A 23,853-nucleotide genomic window follows, 5' to 3' on the forward strand; every position below is an offset into this window, starting at 1 on the left:
AGGGGGGGGGTAAAGGGGGTTAGAAAATTTGAACAGACTTCAGTCAGCAAGGGTTAGGGGGAATCAGAGCACCAGGCATTCACTCTGTCACCACGGGAAACAGGAAGTTAAGACGCACAGCAACCAACAAGCCCAAAAGCAGAAAAGCGCATACCTTTAGCTTGGAATGAAACTCACGAGATTTCCTTCTGGCAAGAACCTGAATGTGACTAGACACCTGCGGGGTAGGGGAGGGGAGGAAAACAAAGGAAGAGCCTGTAACCATGGCAATGAAAAGCCCCCTGTAACTGGGCAAAGCCAGACGTACCTTAATGGCAGCTTGGATTTCTCGAACTTTCTTTCTTGCTAAGACCTGTATGTGACTAGACACCTCCATAAGGAAGAGAAAACGGAAAATAAAAAGCAAGAAAAACCAAAAAAAGTACAAAGTGCATTATACATTTTTTCTTTGTTTAAAAACACTTGAAGAAAATAATGTGCATAACAGAAGCATCTCCAAACCACACACCAAGCTAACAGCCAATAAAGCGTTATGCTGTGTCTTGTCGTCACTTAAGTGAACTGATTAAGGAGGATGCAGGCCCCTTTAGCACACATTAAGAGCACCCAGATGTGATCTGCTGTGTGCTGAATGAGAATTGGCTAGTCTAGTATTCTTACGGGAGCTGGGCGAGGCATTTCACCGGCCAAGTTTACCCCTGACGTTCACACAGTTCAAAATTATTTAATATTCCCACATGAAACATTCAGCAGTGCAAGTAGCAGTGTGAAAGAGAAGTGATGTGTGTTGAAGACAGGTTTGAGGGATGGATTCACGTTCTCCTCTAACACCTTTCAAGCAAAGGTGAGTTTTGGATGATTTAACAGAAAGGGCATCATCAAGTGTTTCCTCTGTGGGTAAATATTAATGTTATTTACATATTTTCTTGCTATACAGGTTGATATAAAAACTAGAGCTGAAAGTTAGTCTGCACATAAAACTATTTTATTTGTTTTATGTTATTGTAAATCCAAAATCTTTGCGTTTCTGTGATAAAACGACATTTAAAAGACGTCACCTTGGGCTCTGGGCAATTATATGAGGCATTTTTCACCATTTTGTAGCATTTTCTTCAAACAGCATGTTTTTTAAAAACATTTTCAGTTTCTATCACAAAAGACTCAGAAAACCAGTCAAAATTAGCATTTGAAAAGTTTAAACAAGTTAATTTCTGACAAACCTCCATTAAAAAAAACTTTACAACTACTAGTTATTGAAATCGTTGCTGCTTAATTTAATCTTGACCAATTTGAAATTTCATCTCTAATGAAAATACTTGTTACTTGAAGCCCAAACATAAATATCACAGCAATAACATACACATCACACATTTAAACTAACAATAGCAACAGATACATGTTTCTTGGTGTAGCTGTGAGTACAACTCTCTCTACTCTCTGATTCTGTGTCGAGCAGACGAGTCACAGAGAAAGAAACCACACGGCCTTTATGGTACAGACTGATCAATTCACACAGACACACAGTGATCAAATGTCACTGTAGACACTGGCTGGTTTATCACTGTCACTCAAGTCAGTGGTCATACAGGGAATTTCCTGTTTAGAGCGAAGATCAGTCAGTGTGTTACTGTAGCACCATCAGAGCTGCTCATTATCAGGTCATTTGAATACTAGAATAAACTGCATCCTTTGGTTTATTTTAGTATCATAATTCCTATGAGATACCCATACAAGAGAAAAAGACTAAGAGCCTTGAATTCTTTAATATTTATATTACATGATTTACAATAACAGCTTGATTCAGGAATCTGAGCTCAGCTCTGTGGTGAGAGTTGTGTGTCTGCAGTGCACACAGTGTGTTGCAGAAGACAGGATGCACTCTCCAACACTTACTGCAGCGAGTACGCTCTTTGATCAGAAATGGTACCAATCTATTAAGGCTTCCACCTTCCTATTAATAAAGGCTTCTACTCTGGCCAAGTGCACGACCTCTATGATTTAGTCATGAGGAGGAATACTTGCACTGTTGAGCTACAGTGGCTACTCTCTTTTCAAATAACAATAATGCTGCTTTATGTAACTGCTTTATTGTAGAAAATGAAAGGCTGCATTTCAAGTGAAAGCTTGGTAAAGGTGAAAATTAAAGAATCAATTCCTCTAGTACAAACCTACTACGACTGTAGTTTTTATGTGTACTAAGTGCAAGTATGTGACAATTTTAGGAACGTCATAATCCAGGGACATCTGTTCATGCAACACAACAGTGACAGGGGACTTCTCAGCCTCAAAAATCCCCTCGACAGCTAAGCATTGTGTTATTCTCTAGCTTTGTTTCTCTCCTGCAGAAACAAAAGCAACACATTCAGATTTGACAGCCCTCTGACGCTCATGCAACAGAGACGTCTCCTCTCCTTTCTTACCTGTTTTCGAGTCCTTGTTTTCCCAGTCCGAAGCTTGATGTATCTGGCTATCAACTCATTTCGACCTGCGTGGACAGGAAAAGGAGAAATGTGTTTTAAAATATCTACAACAAAAAACATTTAGAGATAAACTCAAGGAATATAACAAGGAAGGAGTGGAAATGTTTGAGACATTTAGAAAACGTACAGAAAAACCACATCATAGCATCAGATAGTGAGTGTGTAAAAGTGTTTATGCCTCTTCAGTTTGAACACTTGGTCGCAGGCTGTTCTGTAGACTTTGGTTGTTCATTGTTTTGGTTTTTTATCACTCAAACCTAAACACATATGCTGAGCAAAACATTTGAGTTAAATGTTGACAGCAAACACAAACCTGACACATCAACCATGATAAAAACAGAGTTTATGGCTGTAGTCAATGACTACCTGTTCATAGACTCACTTCCGCTGTGCTGCTTTTTCAATAATTGTAACAATTGGTTAGTCCTACTGTGCAACATCTGAAATGTAAAATGTAGTCAAATGCAGATTATGTGCTACAGTTGAAAAAATGTCATACTTAAGCTAGAAATTTTACGTTTTTTTAAACACAAGTGAATGAATACTTTAGAACAATATAAATTGTGAATAATATTTAAAGCTGACTTTATTCACGACTGATAATTACAACGTTCCTTCATATATTCATTGACAAAGTTTTGTAGGAACTAGTCAAAGAATCATACACAAAGTTATAAACTATAAGGTCTATAATCATATTTCGAGTGCATGCAAATCAGGAGGTATGTATGTCTCGTAAACAAACCAGATGCAGTTTCCCTGTGAAAACACCATGTGACATTAGCATGAAAAAAAAAAAACTTGCAGCAGCACAGCCTTTCAAATTAATCTAATTCAATCTCATTCTCTTCAAAGCCTGACGCTTTGAAAGGAAACAGACCTAGCTGTTCATACTATTACAGAAAATAATGGCCACTGAATATATTGGGTTTAAAACAGTGCAGCTCTGACTAAATTATAATTAAAGCATAGCTTTGTAGAGATTTCCAATTAACAACGGCTCCAAACATTCTTCTGCCCTCAGCTCTGGTCTAATTGCTGTAGCAATGCACATGACCCCTGCTTAGCCCTTTCATATGGTAATAACATGCCGCCAACCAAAACTATTACACAAATTATAGGTAAGGAGGCACTCTAATTATGTGTCCAGCTGTAGCAAACCAATGCCATGGATCTGCTCTATTCCTCTATGAAATGCACCAACCATGAAACATTTTTCTACATTCACTTCATTATCAATTAAAGGAGTTGCTTTTGTTATGACACAATGGGACCACAACGTACCGCACATGTGCTAATAAGCCGTATCTCAGGTAATCAGAAGAAAAGGCATTTTCTTTTTACCTTGCGGAGAACAGAATGTGACAGGGCACAAGAGTACATCTCAAAGGTGTAAAAGAGCAGACGTGTTGCATACATTCATGGACAAGCAAACACTGATAGTTTGGTTGTAGAAAGCAGCTTGAATTACAACCTCAAAACCCAATTATGTATGTATATTAGGGCTGCCGGAAAAAACAGAAAATATCTACATTTGAGAATCTGGAACCAGTGATTAATCAATTCTCAAAGTTATTGCGATTTTATTTATAGTAAATTGTTTTGCCTATCGACTAATTGTTTCAGGTCTATCACATAGATTTCCTTCATAATGTCTATTTTAAGGTAAATATCAATGGATGCAAGACAGGTTTAGACATTAATTCCTTTCAAAAAAGGTGCTCTTTTTAAAAAGATAATTTCTCAGGCTGATGATCAGGCTGCATTTTTTAGGCTCTTGACCATCACATTAAAAAGGTAAAATCATAGCTTTCATCAAAACTGAGTTTAAATAAAAAACACAGGGGATAAACTTGCTACAACGCGAGAGCTTTGACACCTGCAGCACCTGTCTGTGTGGCACACCTTCACATTTTGTTGTTCCGCTAAGTGGAGAGGGGAGGGGTGGGCTTTGACTTCGAACTGTAGTTTGTTAAAAGTTGACTCAGAAGCTCTTTTCACGCTCAACGTTTAGGCAGGGCCAGCCTGACTGAACACAGTCACATGACCTCACAGAACAAATAAACAACATCTGGGGATTTACAATTCCAGCCAGCCTGTCCAGTGTGCCTGCAGTGTAAACTTTACCAGATGAAGCGGGGGCCTGCACTATTTTCAATAATTTACACACTGTGGAAACATAACATGACAATACAGGCATTCATGCAAACTCCTGATTCCTAGATCAAAGCACACAAATGGCCAGCTGAAAGCTTGCTTACTGTTGAATAATTCATTCTTTACACCAGGCTGGGGGGAAAAAAGCTCAATGGGTACTGGCTAGCCTGCATTTTTTCTTCTTGCCTGTGTTTGCACCGCAAAACAACAATTGATGACAAAAATGTAACCACATTCAAGACTAAAAATGCTTTACACAAAACTCTTTTCCCACCTGAAATTCATATTTTTTTCCTCAAACTAATGACTAAATAGTCTCTGACAAATAATATTGAGCAGAGTTTTTGTCTTTGTGGTACATGAGCAGTATCATTCACAGTACAAACTTGTATGCAAGATTTAAATCTGCTTTTCAAAACTCTTCAGAGAAATAAAACCTGATCAGGAATTGTATTCTACAAGTTTGGTATTTATGTAAAGTTACACGATTCCAAGACATTTCAAATCTTTTGTCTTCTTAAGTTAAATCCATTTGCATAGACTTCACGTGCATTAAAGAAATCTTGTGCACTTGTAATTTTATTAAATCCACTGGGAGTAAAGATATCTTCTTGATTCTGCAGCGGCAGTAGCACATACAGTAGCTGTGAACAGTTCTTCATAAAAATGTTGCCGCTAAGTATCACCAACACTGCTGACATTTGAAATTCATTTCACATCTTACAGTATGTTTGTTTACTAATTGTTCGTGGGTTATTTCAGTGTCTACTAAAGAGAAATCAAATGTTTTTCCCAGAGGGAACCTGGAGCCAAGCGGAGCTACAAATACCATCAGCAATACTGAGCTTGGTAGAGACAGATAATCTAACCAAGATATATGCCTCTGATAATTGACCAAAACAGCATAAGGTTCAGTGTCTCTACAATTGCATGTATTAAAGAATACAGCGAAACAGCAATAACAATAATATCAACATTAAGTTTGTTTGGTGCATTTACAGGTTAAAAAAAGCTGCTTTTTGAATATTTTTAATATTTAGTTGATCCTAACATGTGGGATCTATACGCTTCTGCACATCATGAAGGCTGGGAGATTTACACCCGTCAGAAATGATTAGAAAAGATAGATTACTTAAAAGTTTCTGTCAGCTTAAAACATCAATTTCTCTAATTCATTTATTGTCAGATTAAAAATAGACAAAAGGGATTTCTTTCATTCATAATGTGAACGATGGAAAGTCCGTCAACTAAAACTATCAATGTGTAAAAAATATAAATACTATAAAATAGTACATATTGACATTTTAGTTTTTAATCAACCAAATCTCTGAGATTAAGTGACTAAACTGATCATTTTTAGACTTTGTATATTCACTTATATTCACTAGGATTTAGTAGCAACTAGCGGCGTGATTGCAGATTGCAACCCACTCATCTAACCCATCCCTTCCAAGCATTTAGCGGCTCGTTTACACAGACAGCGCCACGTACACGCCAGATCTATGATTATATTCCGTTTCTTCCAATAGATTCAATTTCAAAAGATTATACTTTAAGGGTTCATCCGTCTAACGACAAATACATTTGAAACAGCTGAACTGCAGTATGTTATTGGCATGATTTCAACAGGGTTTATAGAAAAAGAAGTCAGGGTTGAGCTGGAGATATAAATTAGAATTTTGGAGAGTTATTTTATGGTAAGGCCTAAGTACTTCTTACCTTGATGGCTTCATAAAATGTTTTGTTATATCAGTTTTGAAAGATCTACACTACTACAGCAGTCCATGTCTGAATGTTGAAAAAAGTTCTTAAGTTAAGTCCTGCAGTTGCAGCGTAGCCCGGAGAGAACGGAGCAAATTAACTCTTTATGGGATGTTCCTGTCACTGAAAGCAGCAGGGAAAGGATTAAATATCCATAGTGTGACCCCTGAGCAGATTTGTGCTGCTAAGCAGCTGGAGGAGCCCTCCACCTGGCCAGAGTGAACTCTCCTCAGAATATCAATGACTCTGGAGGATCTGCGACATATGAATGGCACTCCAGCAGCAGCCCCACAAAGAGATGGTGGCTCAACTTTCTCTAGACAGTCCCCAAGTAGCTGTTTCCTCATTCAGTCTGAAATCCAATTTGGCCCTCATCATCGTTTCTCCAAGGAACCTGGGACAGGCTCCCTCTGTTGTGAATAACAATGGAGTGTATTGTCACACTCCACTGTGGACCAACCTCAGAAACACCTCACCCAGAAATAACTTCCCATGAGACTTTCATTGTTTAAATCATCTTTTTATGAACTAAACTCTACAACCACATTTTTTGTACAAGTGCTGTCTTGGTTCTGCTGTTCTGCCTCTCGCTGCCACACCTAACCCCCCAAATTGTATTAAGTACCTAAGAACAACCATTTAAAAGGGAATATTTAAACATTCACTTGCAGTAGGACTGCAACTAACAATTACTTTCAGTAGCAATTAACCTGATGATTATGTACTTGATTAATCAATTAAAGGTCCAGTGTGTAACATTAAGGAGGACCTATTGGCAGAAATATAATATACTATGTTTTGATTAGTGTACAATCACCTAAAATAAGAATTGTTATGTTTTTGTTATCTTAGTATGAGCCGTTTCTTATCTACAGACGCAGCAGGTCACCTTCCATGGAGTCCACCATGCTCCTACAGTAACCCAGAATGGACAAACCAAATCACTGGCTCTAGATAGGGGCGTTCACATTTTGTGCGGCCACTGTAGTTTCTCTTTCGTGCTTGGGAGGGTGAAGTGAGGGAGTTGAAATCTGTTACTACAACACTAGATTGAATTAAATCCTACACACTGGTCCTTTAATAGTTTATAAAATAGTTGATAGATTGTTTTGTCCAACCAATGGTTCAAAACTGTAGGGTCAAGTAGTGTATAAAATTTAATTTCATCCTTCTTTATTTCATCTGTCCTTCTACAATTTGGATGCATGTTATGTCAATTATCATTTCCAATTTTGGGCAACTCAAATAAGCTGTCAGAATCCAAGGAAGGTATCTGTAGTAGTAATGACAGCACATTTTGGATATTATATAGTCCATAATAAAGACAGCCGTCTAAAACACAACAAAAGGAGGTTTTTGACCTTGACTTCTTTCCTTCTTCACTACCAACTCTAAAATCAAGATGGAAAAAGAGTGTAATCACCTTCTGTACTGATAAAGATGTGATTCAGTGTAGTTATTTGTGAAATACAGTCATACCCTCAAACTCCAGAACAACGGTGTTCAAGCATTAGTCAGTCCAACTGTAAGGGCCATTAGAGCCACTACATGGCTTCTTGTTACATTGTTATTATTCTTTTTCTAGAGCAATGCCCTCCATCAGCCTGTTGATGTTAGAAGCCTTTCAGAATAGAAATGTACAAGAAAATGAGATTTTCCAATAAAGCAAAAGTGATACCGTTCACTCTTAAAACAACATATTTTAGGTTTACACCGTGTTCTGGTTAATAAAGGCTTCTCCCAGTGAAGAAACTGGTTGATCCTGACATTCCCACAATGGATTACACCCTGTATGATTATGTAACATCGGTTTAAACAGTGAGTGTAGACAGAAGCCTTTGCTCTTCAGTTCTGAGGCACTGACACCGAAACCTGACCTTTACAGTTGATAATTTAGATCAGTTATCAAACTCTGGGAGCTGCATTGGAAATGTTTAAAGGCCCTGAAAACCTGTATTCTCAGTCAGCTTCTTACTATTAGCAACGTGGTCCTACACTAATTTAGGTTGTTTTGGTTTTACGAGAGAATTCTCTATTTTTGTGTTTCTCATTGTTTTGAAGTGGGCAGACATCTGTTGGAAAAATGCGATGTCCCGTTCTCTGCACCAATTAGGATTTAGCAACATTTTAATCAACTTTTTTTAACCTTTCAGTGGCTTTAATGACACATAGTGGAAAAAATTTACCACCAGACAATTATCGGTACTCAGAAATGGATTGGGGACTGCAACTAACAATTATTTTCATAATCGATTCATCTGCGGATTATTTTCTCTATTAATCAGTTAACCGTTTGGTTGACATATTATTAGTAAAATGCTTGTTACTAATTCCCAAAAGCCTAAGGAGATATATTCAAATGTCTTCTTTGAGTAACAATCCTAAAGATTTTACAGTTTACCATCATTTAGATATAAGCAACAAACCAGAGAATGTTTGGCTTTTGTGCTTAAAAAATTACTTAACAATTAACTGATTATCAAAATAGTAGCAGATTAGTCAATCGACTGATCAATTAATCAACTATCGTTTCAGCTCTACAAAGGATGTCTGCATATTAAGCTTTTTCAAATCATGTTGAAAGGTTTAAGGGATTGTAATCAACATTCCTGTAATTTAAGTGACATACATTTCTGAAACATCTCTTGGCCTGAAGACATCTTAAATGTGGTAAAAATTAATAATAAAGATTATAAAGATCACTTTACCGCCATAATAGGAAAAACTTAATCCAGCTTTGATCTTATTTCTAAAAATGGTCTTTAAAGATAGTCCACAAATCCTGAAGCAGTGTTTTAATCCAAAGAGGGTGAACGTTCCACTTTGACGAACTATTTCATCTCTGCATTAAAACGGGATTTACAAAATCAATATAGAATAAAATAAAGAGAAAGGCAAATTCATGCCGCAGATGAATTATACATGGTTTGTTTTTCATCTTTCAGTGGTAATCAAAAAGTAAAGCAGTGTGGCATGCAAACACAAAGGCTTGCCATTGAATTCACCAACAAAGCCTTTATGCACCTGTGTAACATAAACACTGAGGCTAATTTAGGTAATGGCATATTAAACAATTTAATTGGCTTTGTTACGTCCTTTGAGTGGCAAGAACAATACTTTACTGCTCTGCTCTAGTTTTTTTTTTCTTTTCCTCTTTTTAAAAGCATCCATTTCCTGTAACAGCACTTTTTTCTAATGCAGGCACAACCACAGTCACATCTGGCCCAGCACTCTGCCATGAGACGGCGCTGGGCCTGGCCGAGAATCAGTCGGCAGATTGCCTACGTGTGTGGCTTCTACCACTCGGCTGTCTCTCTCTGCAGGGCCTGAGAGGGCAGCTTCACAGAACAGAGAGTACACATGTGACGCTGCCCGGACTGTAACAACACATCTATTATTAACCCTTCATTCAATTCTTCATTTTTTTAATCCACGCTTGATTAAAAATATGATTAGACAGTGCTGGAGATGATCAAGAAGTAAAATATTTGGGCGCTAAAAACAGCCACATGCCTTTCTCTGCATCTTGTAATGTAATCATTTGTGTCCTTCCTAGATATTAGTTAAAGATGTTTCACAGCAGTTTTGGGGAAAGAAAGTTATGCAAACATTTTGAGAGTACACATTAGAGCTGCCACAGGTAGCTGATTAGCATATAATTAATCATCAAGTATTTTGACAATTGAGTTTTTCCTTGTTCTACCAACTTGTCAACTGAATATTTAGGTGTTTTTGACCCTGTTGGCCAGACAAAATCTTTAGGAAATTGTGTTGGGGAATTACCATCGTCTGACACTTCATAGACTAACTGATTAAAATTATTAATAATTTAATCAAGTCGGAAAATAATCATAAGTTACCTACTATACATTATTAAATCCTGAACAATACTCATTTCTACAATAAGCAACTAATAACTAATATACTGCTGAAACAATCAAATAACTATTTAGTTAATTCACAGAATTTTAAGTGTGAACAATTGTGACAAATATATTCAGGATTTTTTATTGAGTTTTGAACTGTTGGTCAGACAAAACTGTAAAAAAAGATGTAACATTTTACTTTTATTTATAATGAATAATGAATCAATTTATCAAAAAGTTCTATCAACAAATGAATCAATAGCAGCCCCAATTTAATCACTTCCAATTGTTCAAGGAATCTTTCTGCAAGGTAACATTCTCAATTTTTAATAAACATACAAACCTTTCTATTGGTTTCTTCCACCTAAAAGTTATGTAGACCATAGCCCAGTGTATGTTTGTCTCTGTGTGTGTGGGTGTGGGTGTGTGTGTGTGAGAGTAAGTGTGTGGTGGGCCAATACAATAGCCCCAGCTTTCCTGTCATCCGTGATAGATGACTCAAGGGTCTCAGGCAGACATTAGCATCACAATAGACTAAACCAACAATATGAAGGCATTCGTCCCAGGTTTTTGGGAATAGCAGGCAGGGAGCAGGAAGCCTTTTACTTGCAATATCAATGGGAAACCACTGCTTGCCAAGTGGAGGAGAACCTGTGACTTGTGGTTTAAAAGAAAATTGACAGTGCCCTTTTTGGAGGGAAAACGACATGCTATCATTTAGCATTATGTTAGCCCTGGCTGAGAGACCAAAGACTACGCTGACAACTAGGTTCCTGTTTTTTATGAATAATTTCACTGGAATAAATCACACGTAACTGCTGTAGCGAGAACACAATATGTCAGTTATGTAAGATTAAACAATTACAACTAAATATAAAAAGGTCTCCCGCTGGCCAGGTGTTTCCTGAAGTAAAGCACCAGTATCGCTGTGTTTTCTCTCCCATTTGGTAATAATGCAGGTCAGAGCTACTCAGCGATCAGGCCCCTTCAGCAGTGAAATAAATGTCTTGTGGAAGTCAGAAGATAAATGTCTGCTGATCATAACATCTGACTCCAGACAGTACTTTAACTTCCTGTATTGTTAGACCCTAACTGGAAGCGTGGGTCCATAAGAAAGACTTCAAGGCCAGACATCGCATGCGTGACGCCACAATGATCACAAACACTAAAGCTATTCTCTGAGATACAATAGAAATCCCTCCTCCAACACACACACACACACACACACACACACACCAATGCCTGTGGGCTAAAACGGAAAAGTCCATATATCTTCTCATTGCACTGGCTCTGTACACACATAAGTATTTCCTTGTTGAAGTATGTGTGATGTATTTTTTAGGTATTTAGCCATGATTCAGTGGGAGGAAGTTATTAGAGTAATCTTTTAACATACTCTAATTTACACATAGCAAGCTTTTTAATGTCCCGTAAAATTCTCACATGCTCTTTTAGTTCATGTACATGGGTGTTCCTCCCATATATACACCGGAAACAACTCTATTCAGTCCTCATTTAGACAAGAAAAGCAGGGACATAAAAAAACAAGAAAGCCTACAATTAAAAGCAGTTCATTCATTTCAAAGCCTGAGAATTCCTGAACTGAAGATGGATAGAGGCAAGAAACATTTGCCATAAACAAACCTTACATTTTCTGACCATGACCGCACTGCTTAGGGTTTTTATTCTTTGCTATATGTGCTTTTATTTAAACAGAAGGTCGCTGTCTTTTAGTCTTTTAATCTAATATTGAACTGGTTAAGAAATCAGAAGTACATATTTCTTGTGAACAGACTTGTATCAGCTTTTATTGGTACTCGAATGCAAAACTACTACTATAGAAAACAAATCTAATCATCAGCTGCAATATCTACAAATTCATTCACCAAGTCACTGTATTTCAGTGACCTAATTTCCATCCAAATTAAGTTGAAAATTCTGAAAATCAGCAAAACAAAAATGTGAATTAATGTGTAATTTCTATCCAATGTTATTATGTGAATATTAGGAGTTGAGCCACAGCAAAAGAAGAGGATGCAACGCGATGGAGGAGCATTACAGTCTCCTTACGCTTCACGCAAATCAGATGTTTTTGTCTCTCCGGTGAATGGAGCGAAAGCTTCAGTGGACACTGAAGTCACACTCTTCATGTATGTCATGATTTATTTGTTACGTCTGTTTCCACTGCACTTTGCTTGTATTGATACACCAACTCTTCCATGTCAGCCAAGCATAAAAACCTTTTCTGCAATATTTCAACTTCTCTTCAAATTCCTGGCATTTCCCCTCAGGTTTTTTATGCGCAAACTGAAAATGCGCATAAGGACAGGTAGATGTAAAACACACTTACTGTGACCCACAATTCAGGGTTTAAAAATCCAGCTACAGCAAAATTAAGTTCCCTACATAATGCAGTGTGCAACTATAATTAACAGCTCTTTAAAAATCCATTTTTTCTCTGGACACCAAAAGAAATCAATACTTAACTTCAAATGACCTTATTGAGCTGGATAAAAGGCTTTATTGCAGGGGCTGGGTCAGGAGCGGTTGAGCTAATGTGTTAGTTGAACAGTGGGGGATTAAAGGTGAGGTGTTCTCTCAAAATCTTACAAGACATCACAAAGCAGCAGGTCACTAACCTGAGCCTTCCTGGAGACACTGAGAGGATTACAGCAGCCAACCTCTGCTGAACTGTGCCTGTATTCAGACGGGGCTGAGGAGGCAACGACAGCCTCTTTATCACTCAGCAGGTCCAGCCCAGTCTATTTCCTCTCTCCCTGCTCTACGCCTCTCAAACGAGGCCAGAGCTGAAACCCGCTAGTCCCAACTCTGTGCAATATACTCACAGGGGACCAATTTGCACAGGCAGCCCTTGTCTGAATCACTCTATCAATTAGGAGCCACTGTGTTTATCATCACATACATTATTGTAGAGGCTGGCCTGGTCATTGTGTTGAGGTGTGCCTCTCAGGAGAGGGAAAGGGATGAAATAAACGACCAGGGAGTGAAGACACAGTTGGACAGGCTGCTGGACTAATCTGAAAGGACGGCTGTAATTATGAGTCTCCCGAGGAACTGGCTGTGTGGCAAGTCCAATGTGTGAACACGGCACTAACAGTCAGGAAGGTGCACCCCCCCCCCCCCCCCCCCCCTGGGCCAGGAAGGTGACCCCCCCCCCCCTTCCTCCACAACAAAGTAAGACACTGAGTCAAATCAATATTTTCAATCTCTCAGGATCAATTCAGCATCTGAGGACAAAGGAAGTCATGTTGGCTACGACCAGTACATATAAATGAAAAGTCAAACTTTGTGGTTTGATGGGCTCGTGTCTCGCATTCTTTTGTAATCACGAGCACAAGCTGAGGGCGTCTTGAGTGAAAGTTCATATTGAATCCAAGTTCCGAAAAGAGGCAAGGTCTTAAACAGTTAAACATAATAAACATGCACTTACCATTACATTACAATGATAATAATAGTATTGGTTATACATGATATTAGGGTCAGACTAGAACACATCATTGAGTATGATAATTTTATGGCTGTGGCTTTAGTCTTCCTTTGTTTCCAGGGATGCTGTTTAGTGTTGAGAGACCTTTCTGTATTCCATAAACAGCAAAGGAAGAGATGACTGTCCCTGCTAGCACTGGAGTGTAGTCCCTGCGCTCTGGATGAGAGAATAACACTGGCATTCAGATTCCATTCATATGTTGATTACACAAAATGGTTCCATCAGTATGAGATGATCTCATCAGAATAAAAGTGTTTCATCAATGGAATATGATGTAATCAGCGTCAAACAGATGAGTTCTTCAAGAGAGCACAAAAGTGACACTGCATCTTTAAGAAGCCCAGAGTCTCCCTGTGTTTTAGTCAAACAAAAGCAGCCAATTGGGAGCGTGCAACCTGAAACCAGAAGCCCGCCTCAGAGGGCCTCACAAAGACCTCAGAGCAGGGACACACCCCGTGTACTCCTGATTCAGGCAGGCAGAGAGCTACAGCCTGCTATCCAACCCTTCAGTGCAAACACTTCCACACAGACTGACTGAAAGTCACAAACACAGACACACAGATCATTTTGGCTTCTTTCCAAGGCAGTCCTGGAAATGCATACAGTAAAAAAAAAAAAAAAAATCTACTAGGACTACATTTCTAAAATACTGAAACATAGTGAAAAATGTTCATTTGGGCAACACATGTGCATTCAGCAGCGTTTTTAGGGTGATAAGGTACACCATTTGATCGAGGAAGCAATTTCCACAATCTCCTCTGAAAAAGCATCTGAAAGTCAACTCTTTTGTACTCAAATCCATTCCCAGTAACATCTCATCACAGCCTGGTCAGCATCAGTACTGCGTACACCTTGAGCCCCTCTATCACCACTGTTCACAATGAGCAGCCCTGTGAGGCGTGAACCCTCGACGACATGAGGCTGTGGGCAGGAAACTGGAATCTCACACACAACTCACAACATGTTATGCTTGGTCACCACAACATGGGCATGAGTATGAGCTGAAATCTACCCTCTGAACAGACTGGCATGAAATAATATGCACTTCAAAATCAATTCTGCTGCTCAGCAACAGGGGAGCTCTAAATGTAGATCCATTTTGGGTCTGAGTCTCATTAATTGCACATTCTCAGAAACATAGAAACACACATGGGTCATAAGCTAAAGATACATAGAAATTGAATCAAACAAAACAGTATGCCCGCAGTAAAGTATGGTGAAATCAAGTAGATCTCAAATCATCTTTTACCTGGATGTTTCTTCTTTAACTACTGGGCATTTTAAACCATGTGTGCAACTCCTTTGCAGTGCAAAACAACAGGTGCAGAAGGACTGTCAGCTAAAGGTTTGTTTAGAGGGACATGACGAGATCACATAAAAAACATATACTATTTAAATTACACAGCTGTTGTATTTGCCTTTGAGCCCTGAATAATGCATCCGTCTAAATTAAACAGTGTTTCACGCCACTGAAGAGACAGAGGGACAAACACATACACCTTTCATACTTCATGTATGATGCTCTCTAGTGAACACGCTTTCAAATGACGTGGACCATTCATATGAGACCGCTGTCACTGGTTAATCCCTACAGGGCTTCCACTGTAGTTTCCATACACGTCAATGTTAAACAGCAGTACAGTAGATTTACCTTACATAAAATCAGTTTCAGTTTCTGTTTAGTTTCTATCTCTCACATGCTCTCTCGCTCACAGCCTCTTTGTTACTCTCGCTTCTTATTTTTTGGATAAGCCAGGTATTCGGTTACATAAATAGCATTAAGAGCATTAACATCAGTAATAACTGAAATTCCTGTCCACAATAGAAACACCTGTTGAATAAAGCAGTGTCTGACATATGTTCCACCCTGTTCAGGAGAAGAGTCACAAAACCGGATCAATTTGTGCTTGTTGACCCATTCGAGGCAATCATAGGCTCGTGTTTGATCCTTGTCACTGTGTCAGGTTGAAGGAAGTCATCTCCATAGCGACCCACAATGAATAAATAACCAGTTTGTCACAACCCTAAAATCTTGAATCCTAATTCAAAATGACTTCTTCCTTCCCTCATCATACCTGCATCAATACTATTACACTTTCAACAGTTACTTCTTTTGAGGAAGACATAAAATAATTAGACTTTTTTCACTACCATGTGTGTGAAAACACAGTAGTCTTACACTGACAATGGCAGGGGAACAAATGAGGGATTATTCTGAAGGTGTGTGATGCCTCTCCTGCAATGAAGTTCCTCACACTCCATTCTGAGTGAATGTAGGTGACTCGGGGAGCCTGAGCTGATCCCAGAATTCCTCATTATCTGCCCAGCAGGGAGGATCAGGTCTGCTCGCTCTGTCTCAGAGCATGCTCGGCCCGATGAGACGAGCCCCAGAGGAGCACAGTGCTGGGCCATCGGGGGCAAGCCAGGTCTGCTCATTATATCTAACTCATCCTTGGCATCTCTGCAAACCAAGTGCCACTTAGTTCCCACAGGAGGGGTCTGGGCTGGATCACTGACGAGATGGCAGAGCAAACAGCAGAGTGGTAATAGGAAAAGCTTTACATCAAAAGACACGTGTGGACAGAGGCATAGTGTCCAGCAGTTCACCTACATGGTGAATATTACAAGATAAAGGGGTATTTCACTTTTTTGGTGACGCCGTCTCTTATTTTTAGGATAAATATGTGCAGTTAATGGTTTGATTGTTGATTCTGTTGAATCAAAGTCAGATTTACACCAGCGGACAGCGACACAGGTATCAAAAAGTACCGTAACATTCTCATCAGAGGTGAATATGTCTCTGCTATAAGCATTTGAAAAGACTTTCAAATACAACTGGTTGCCTTGCATCTTCAGCAAAAACAACAAGAAAAAACACTACATGGGTGTGGTACCTACAAATAGAGTACGTATTTACATATTTATTTGTGAGTAGATGGAATAAAAATCAGTTCTTCCCTTTTTTTTCAACAGTAACTGAGAAAAATTCACCAATGTCATTTAGCTTGCGGGGCAAGTGCAAATACATAACTCAATGAATAAACATACAATTTGAGTGAAGCGTGTTGTTTCATTTATCAACTCTATTTCTGGGATAAATGAATGCAGCCTAGCACAGCAGGTGAATTATGCAAGTGCAGAGTCTTAGGCCTTTGGCTAGGGGCCAGTGCCCTCTATTTCGCTTTACTTTTTTAGAATATTCTCAGAAGTAAACTCCGGGGCCATGGCAAGTGCCGGGTGATGCAGTCTATGCAGATGTGGTGTCTTCCATTGCCTCAGAGAATGGGCACAGTGCCAGCCCACAGTGGTCTCAGCACATCCAAAACACTTCAGGTAAACACCACAATAGGCTAAGAAGCAGAAATTAGAAATTGTTTTGTACCACAACACAGTTGCTATAGAGACTGTTGCTAATTAACTGCACTCTACCCCAGGATAACAAAGGGCTTAAGGGCACTCGGGGCGGCTCCTCTTGTGATGAGCTCTGTGTATGGAACACTATGCCATCCCCAGGGTCTCTCAACTACAAAATACCTGTCTCCTTGTAGCCAACTTTCATGTCAGATGCCACGAGAGGTTTTGTGTGGTGTCTTTGTGTGGCTGTTAAACCCTATGGAACTGGATTACAGCGACATATCGGCCTCAGCATGGTTAGCTGAACCCTTCCCCTCTTAAAAGACAAATCACTGGATGTTTTAGAGAAATCAATCCCTTGTAGCAGCATGGAGGACCACTTCATTGGTTACTTATCATCTCTGATGGCATTCCAAGCAGTTAGAAGGGAGCACTGCACAAATATGAGGCATCCTAGAAAGAATACACATTCACATGTCAAAGAGAGCATCTTTGTTTTTATGGCAGGCTTGCAGCCAAGGTTTGGATTTCATTCAATATTTTTCCATTTGGGTTCTCTAAATAATAAAGCTGCTTTTATACATTTGACAGTTTTTTTTCCCATTTCTTACAACAACACATCTTAGACTCCTGCATCCCATAGTGAACAGAATAGGTGTGAGATTTATATTGGTTCACCTGTCAGACATTGTGTCTCAGATGAAGCCAAATACTACCGAACTGAGCATCAAATGCAAACATCATGAATGCCTCACACAACAACATTCATTCTGTAATTAGACACTGAATGCCGATTCCTAATAACAGTATTTTCACACATTTGATCAATGGCCTGCTGCAGTGAGAACGGGGAAGATGCTAAATTTTTCAGCCTTAGGTATTTTAGGTTTGAAAAGGAAAAAAACTAACCATTTGCATTGAACAATATGATATTGTCCTGCAGATAGCATGCATGAAGAAGTGTTTCCTTACTTTGCAGATGAAGCATTTTGTAAGATTTGCTCACAAAAATTGTAAATATGTCAAAGGATTAAGGGGGAAAGGAACTGAGACACATTCCAAACATTCCTCAAAAAAATCACAACACTGAGTTTGTTTTTAACACTGAGCTAATCAAACTAGCCACTCCTTACAGCTAGGCCTTATTGTCTAAGATTAATGGGATATGGCTACAAAACATTTCCAATTTCAGAGTGAATGTAGGCATCAGCACTGCCTGGCTATGTTTGTCTTGATGCCTGTTAATGCCTGTCACCATTTATAGTGCTAAACGGACTATACTATACTATACTATACTATATGTGATACACAAACACCGTAGTAAGCCATAACACCATCCGAAATGAATTTTAGTGTTCCTGATCTAATTTGTTTTATGCTCTAAAAATAGACTAAGTCAATATATTCAAAATAAAATGTGGCTTCTTCTTTCTTCTAGAAAAGATTAATGGCACCTTTTAATGCCTTCCTAGCTTTGAGGGATTTTCACAGTTCGTGGCATGATGGGATTGGCACCAGGATGCAGCAACAGTTGCGGGGTTGAACGAGACCCAGAAAAAAGCATCCATACATCAGACCGATTCCAGTCTGTCTTCTGTTACAATAGGTCCCAACAAACTCTGATATGTTACAAGAGCGAGAGGACTGCATCCATAATTCCACCCTTAATCTGAAAACAAAAGATCAAAACATGAACCTCCCCCGCCTTTCCACACCTCTTTCCGCCGACAGCAGCTGAACAGAGGCAGTCAACAATATTGTCATAATTTTGCAACATGAAACCATGCACTAGGTCTCCCAAATGTATCTTTTCAGTTTGCACACTGGAAGATGAAAGAAAATCATTTTACTATTGTGCCAAACAGTTCTCACTCAGTAATGGTAGGAAAGACAGCCCAATGATTCTGCTACTGGTGAGACAATGTGTAACCAGATACAGAGCACATCTGGCAGGACGAAGCTCTATTCAACACTACAGTTGTTTCTTCAGCAGATTTTAAGGTAGATTCAAGACCATACAAACAAAACCTCTCTTTGGGTTTGTTATTGGGGTTTTGAATCTATCTTTAGCTACAATCTTTTCAGATTCCAGAGGAAGAAAACTTGAACGCACTGCTCATTTATAACTCTAGAAAAACCGAATTGTCATGCTTTAATCCACGGCAGAGAGACAGCTTCTCTGGCAGCCACGCTCTGTGTGGGGACAAGGGAATTGGAGGAAGAGACAGTGGGGAGGGTCCTGTTGTCTGAGGCCACATCTTTGTAGTGGCAGCTGAGGGGTTTCACTACAACTCCTAGAATTTACATTTTGTTTGGCCGGAGGGGTCACATGACAGCTGCAAGCGAATGCTCTGAGGAGCTTTCTGCTTTCACTTGACACTGACAGGCTGTGAGACGGTCCAACACCACAGAGAGAAAATATTCCCTCTTTCCATGACATCACCCAGCCAGGAATGGGGGAAATGGAGGGAGGAGAGGAGGCACAGCTGGTGGCAGCCGCAGTACCATCTGCTACTGACTAATAGTTCATGCTGCTTTACTTATAAACTTGCACTTCTGTGAACCAGAGTAGGGCCTGTATGGTCACCATCACAGAGTACATCACTGATAAATCTGAGATGGACAGTCTTATAAAATTGCATTACTCAGCAGGGCCATGTATTCATGCATTTTTTCTTCTTTAAAGGGATTGTTCGATATTTTGGAAAATGTCTCATGTCTGTCTGTTCAATAAATACAGTTAATCCATATACACCTAAGTAAAAAAAAGACAGGTTGTTGTCTTAAGGGGATTTATGTGCTAGTCACTTTCTTGGCTGGGTGCAGTTACTTCCTGGAGGCAAATAAATAGTCCTACAGACAAACCCCTGACAAACTTTTTGATTGATTGACAATTTCAAACTTTATATTTTTTTGTATGGACACACAAACACATTAAATATAACATGTTAATCGGTGAGCTTTAGAGATACTGGTAGGCAAATTTAGTTACCTTTAGATAGAGGCATGTTAGTCATTTCCCCCTGCTTCCAGTCTTCATGCTAAGCTAAGCTAAGCTAGCCAGCTGCTACCTGACTCCATCTTATGTTTGCCATACAGACACGAGAGTGGAATCAATATTCTCATCTGTCGGCAAGAAAGCAAATCAGCATATTCCCCAAAATGTCAAACTTTTTCATTTCAGCTCCTTCAGTTGTACTCAGTACTCACCATACATCTTTCCCTCATCAGAGAGGATGATCTTCCTGCGTCCACAAGGAGGATAGATGGCCAGGGCCTCTTGGAAGCTCTGTTCAATATCAGGGCTCCACACCCCCTCGGCATCATTGTCTACAGGCTTGTCTGCCGAGTCGCTCATCCTCTCCATGTCCTCGGCAGGGCTCTCGCTGCCGCTCCAGCTGCTGGGATCAATCGTGGCGGTTGGGCTCTCCAAGCTGAAGCCTGGAGCAGACTAGGGAGACACCTGGAATTCCCAAATAAACAAACACAACCAAACGGTCAATCTCCACAACAGAGCAGCCGACATCTGCTTCCAAAAAAACAACACAGTACACAGTGTTAGTTGAGAGCACAATATGGAGGGGAAGTAGCCAAACAAGCTTGGACATCGCCAAGAATTTTGTTGATTTACAATGGATGTTATGGGTTTAAACAATTGAACATTTTCATGGACTTGTGGCACTTTCTTCTTATTAAATGACAGGGGAAACATTACATTTAAAACTCAGATCAGATAAATGCATCCACAAAACACTATACAGGTTAAATAAAGGAGAGATTACAAGGTGGTCCACTGATTTTTTTCATTTATATGGTATACTCATGGGATGGATCAATATTTGTATTTTGAAATACACTTTCTACCCTCATTCAACACATGTGCAGTCTCTTTTAGCTGTATATACTACAAGCTGTAACACATCAGAATTGTTACCCTAGTGCTAGTTTGATTCCTGGAGTGATAAATCTGGGTGGAAAAATGAGAGAGCAGCTTCAGTAACACCACAGCTGAGATGCCCTTGAGCAAATGAACTCCCAAAGTGTGGTTGTACATTAGTAAATAAATGAAATAAAATTAGTTAGAAAAAATGCATTGTATCTACTCATCTGTAGAGCTCACATGACCAGTCAGCCATAGCGTCACACTATGACGGCATATAGGACACGACGGCAAGTCGAGCCACACAGAGAAGCCAGAGGGTTTTTTTGGGGGGTTTTTTTTAGAAGCAAAGGGCTGCAGACGTGTAGGCATCACAAGAAAGCTACCGTTTGCAGACTACAGTGCAGAACCAGCCCCCTTTGTGCATCTTACCGAGCTGCTCACACAGCTGGAGAAAGTCTCATCTCACCAGCAACTATTGACAAGACCAACAAGCTCCAGGGTGAATCTGCAGCTAATAAACTGGGGACTGTATCATTATGCGGTGACAGCATCTGGAGTAGAATGCATTGCATGTCCAGTAACATAAAACACCAGACAATCCCACATATTCTGAGAAATGACTATTACACAATACAACTTTATGAATGTACAGATGTGACTAATCATGGCATTTTACTGGGAACCAGCGAAGCATGTGTGTGGTAAAATGAGATTCAGCAGTGTTGCGGTCAGTGGCCACTGTGTGGCCTTTATGAAATGAAAGCATTCTGCACACATAGTGGCATTAGCAGCCACAGAGTTTGACCCAGGACCTCAAGAAACGTTGAAAGAGTTTACTGAGGTGGTATGCAATGACAACAAGGTCACTTATCATATAGAGGCTCAGTTTATACTTGTTTGACAGCAGAGGTGTGCTGGCTTAAGCCCCAAAACACACACAGCCAGCAGACATGCATGTGGCTCCGTTTGTGAGTGAATGTTATAAAAAGCTTGCTCCAAGGCACAACTGAACACAAAAGCATGGAAGAATACAATGAAGGCATGTCTTCTGAAGGGCAGGTTCTCAGAACCAGTTCCCTGAGAGAATAGGCAAAGCAACAAGTGGAGAAGACATCTATGAGTTGAGTATCTATGAGTATAGTTCTCACTTGACTGAAAGAGGAAATTCTCCGACAGGCTCGAGACTCATTTCAGCTGCATTTTCCAGCTGTCTATACTATAACTGCTTCACTCACACTGTGCAACCTGTAGAGTTATTTTTCTATTTTATTTACTTAAACATAATAAATATATTATTTTTTACTGTGCTAGGAGCTCTATCAAACATTTCTGAGTGCACAACAGTACTGTGGCTGAACAAATCCAGTGTACACACTGATGGAAAACATTCAGTAACACTGTACTGTATGTTAGAGCAACTTTTTATTTACAGTCTAGTCTAGACCAAACACAGAAATGGATTGGACTACATAAAAACCGTTTGTGTCAACTGTCAAATTTTTACTGTCTTTACCCTTAATTCACAATGAAAAACAGTGCTATGTTTTACTTCCTTTACTAATAACTCATTGAGGTTTCTCTCTTTTCTTAATCTTTCCCCTCTTTCCAGACAACTGCTTCCTCCCTGAGCAAGATCCTATTCAAGCAGCACAAGCTGTCAGGAAGTGGGAATAGTAGCATATGTTTCTTCCAGCATGTCAGTTCATGAGGGGGAAAGGGGGGATGGGAGCAAGCTGTTGGGGAAAAAAAACTCCCAGAGAGCGGAGAGCTTTTACTGAATTCCGTTTTTGTGTGCTGACTGCTGACACTGCAGAACGAACTCACAAACTGATGAGGGAGGGGGAAAAAATTCCCATTTCAACCACTAAAAGGCTGGGACTCTTTCTCGTTGTGCTCCTCTCATCCCAACCAAATGATGAACTGTGCTCATAATCACTTCCAGCTTACATTTCAATTGCAAGATGGGGTTCTAAACCAAATATTTGTTTCTATCATCATCAAGTCCAAACACTGAATTACAGGAGGTATTTTCAAAAGCTTAAGTAATGTTAAAATGCAATGACTTTGCACAGATATGTTTCTCTGGAGTTGCTGCCAGTAGGTTTCAATAAAGGTTTATAATGTCAACTCTACTAAAACCTTCCTTAAAACATTTTGAAAAAGGACAAACTCATTCCCACACCTTTATCAAATCAAGCCAAGGAAAACCAAATATTATAGATAAACTATAAGTCTGGTACTTGTTTTGTATGTCCTTCTAAACCTCTACCATGTCTAGTTTTCTAAGACCACTGATTCCCTGTTTTCATACATTATGTTAAAGTTGATAAAGTGATACTTTGAGCAGTCTTTAGTGACTTTGTGGCCCTGTCCATCACACCGGATTGATTCTTACACACTGATGTTTCCCTCCTCTGCAGGTGCTTTCCTCCAACGTCACAACAGGAAATGAACACTGTTACAGTAACATGCAATGAATTATTAAACCCCAACTCCACCTACTATCCTATCTGGCAAGTCACTCCTGTAAGAACGACATAAATATTAAATAACTAGTTGAATAATGTGCTCCCCTAAATTCTAAAGAAAACAGGGCTTTTTTTGTTCAAGCAAAACCCATAACCCGATGTATTGCCTCATCGATTATTTGTCCCAATGCTACACGCAGACGTGTTGGAGAGTATCTAAAGAGGGAAGAAAAGAAGAATCTTGAAGTAGCTAGATCACCGAGCATGACTAAAACCGCTCTGTTCAGATAAACATTAATACGTCTCTTCTACAAAAATTACCCCATAAATAATGTTTCTCCAGAGGGCTTTTCTCTAATATGAGATCAAATGTGTC

General features: G+C 39.5%; 1 protein-coding gene across 4 annotated transcripts in view; it reads right to left on the reverse strand.

The window, feature by feature from the left end:
• Nucleotides 1-23,853, reverse strand: part of tead1b (TEA domain family member 1b) — a 46,880-nt gene that overhangs the window by 13,320 nt on the left and 9,707 nt on the right. The window contains exons 3-6 of one of the 4 annotated variants that reach the window (XM_035651906.1): nucleotides 20,337-20,589; nucleotides 2,421-2,485; nucleotides 308-370; nucleotides 155-217 (exon numbers count right to left, since the gene is read on the reverse strand). In XM_035651906.1, coding sequence (XP_035507799.1) covers nucleotides 155-217; nucleotides 308-370; nucleotides 2,421-2,485; nucleotides 20,337-20,493 — 348 coding nt within the window. In that variant the 5' untranslated portion in view covers nucleotides 20,494-20,589. Of the gene's footprint in view, nucleotides 1-154; nucleotides 371-2,420; nucleotides 2,486-20,336; nucleotides 20,590-23,853 lie in introns of all 4 variants that reach the window. The other 3 variants (XM_035651905.1, XM_035651908.1, XM_035651907.1) reach the window with 3 other exon arrangements.

This window comes from Morone saxatilis, unplaced genomic scaffold (genome assembly GCF_004916995.1).
Source record: "Morone saxatilis isolate NCDOM2014 unplaced genomic scaffold, NCSU_SB_2.0 Contig11, whole genome shotgun sequence".
NCBI lineage: Eukaryota > Metazoa > Chordata > Actinopteri > Moronidae > Morone > Morone saxatilis.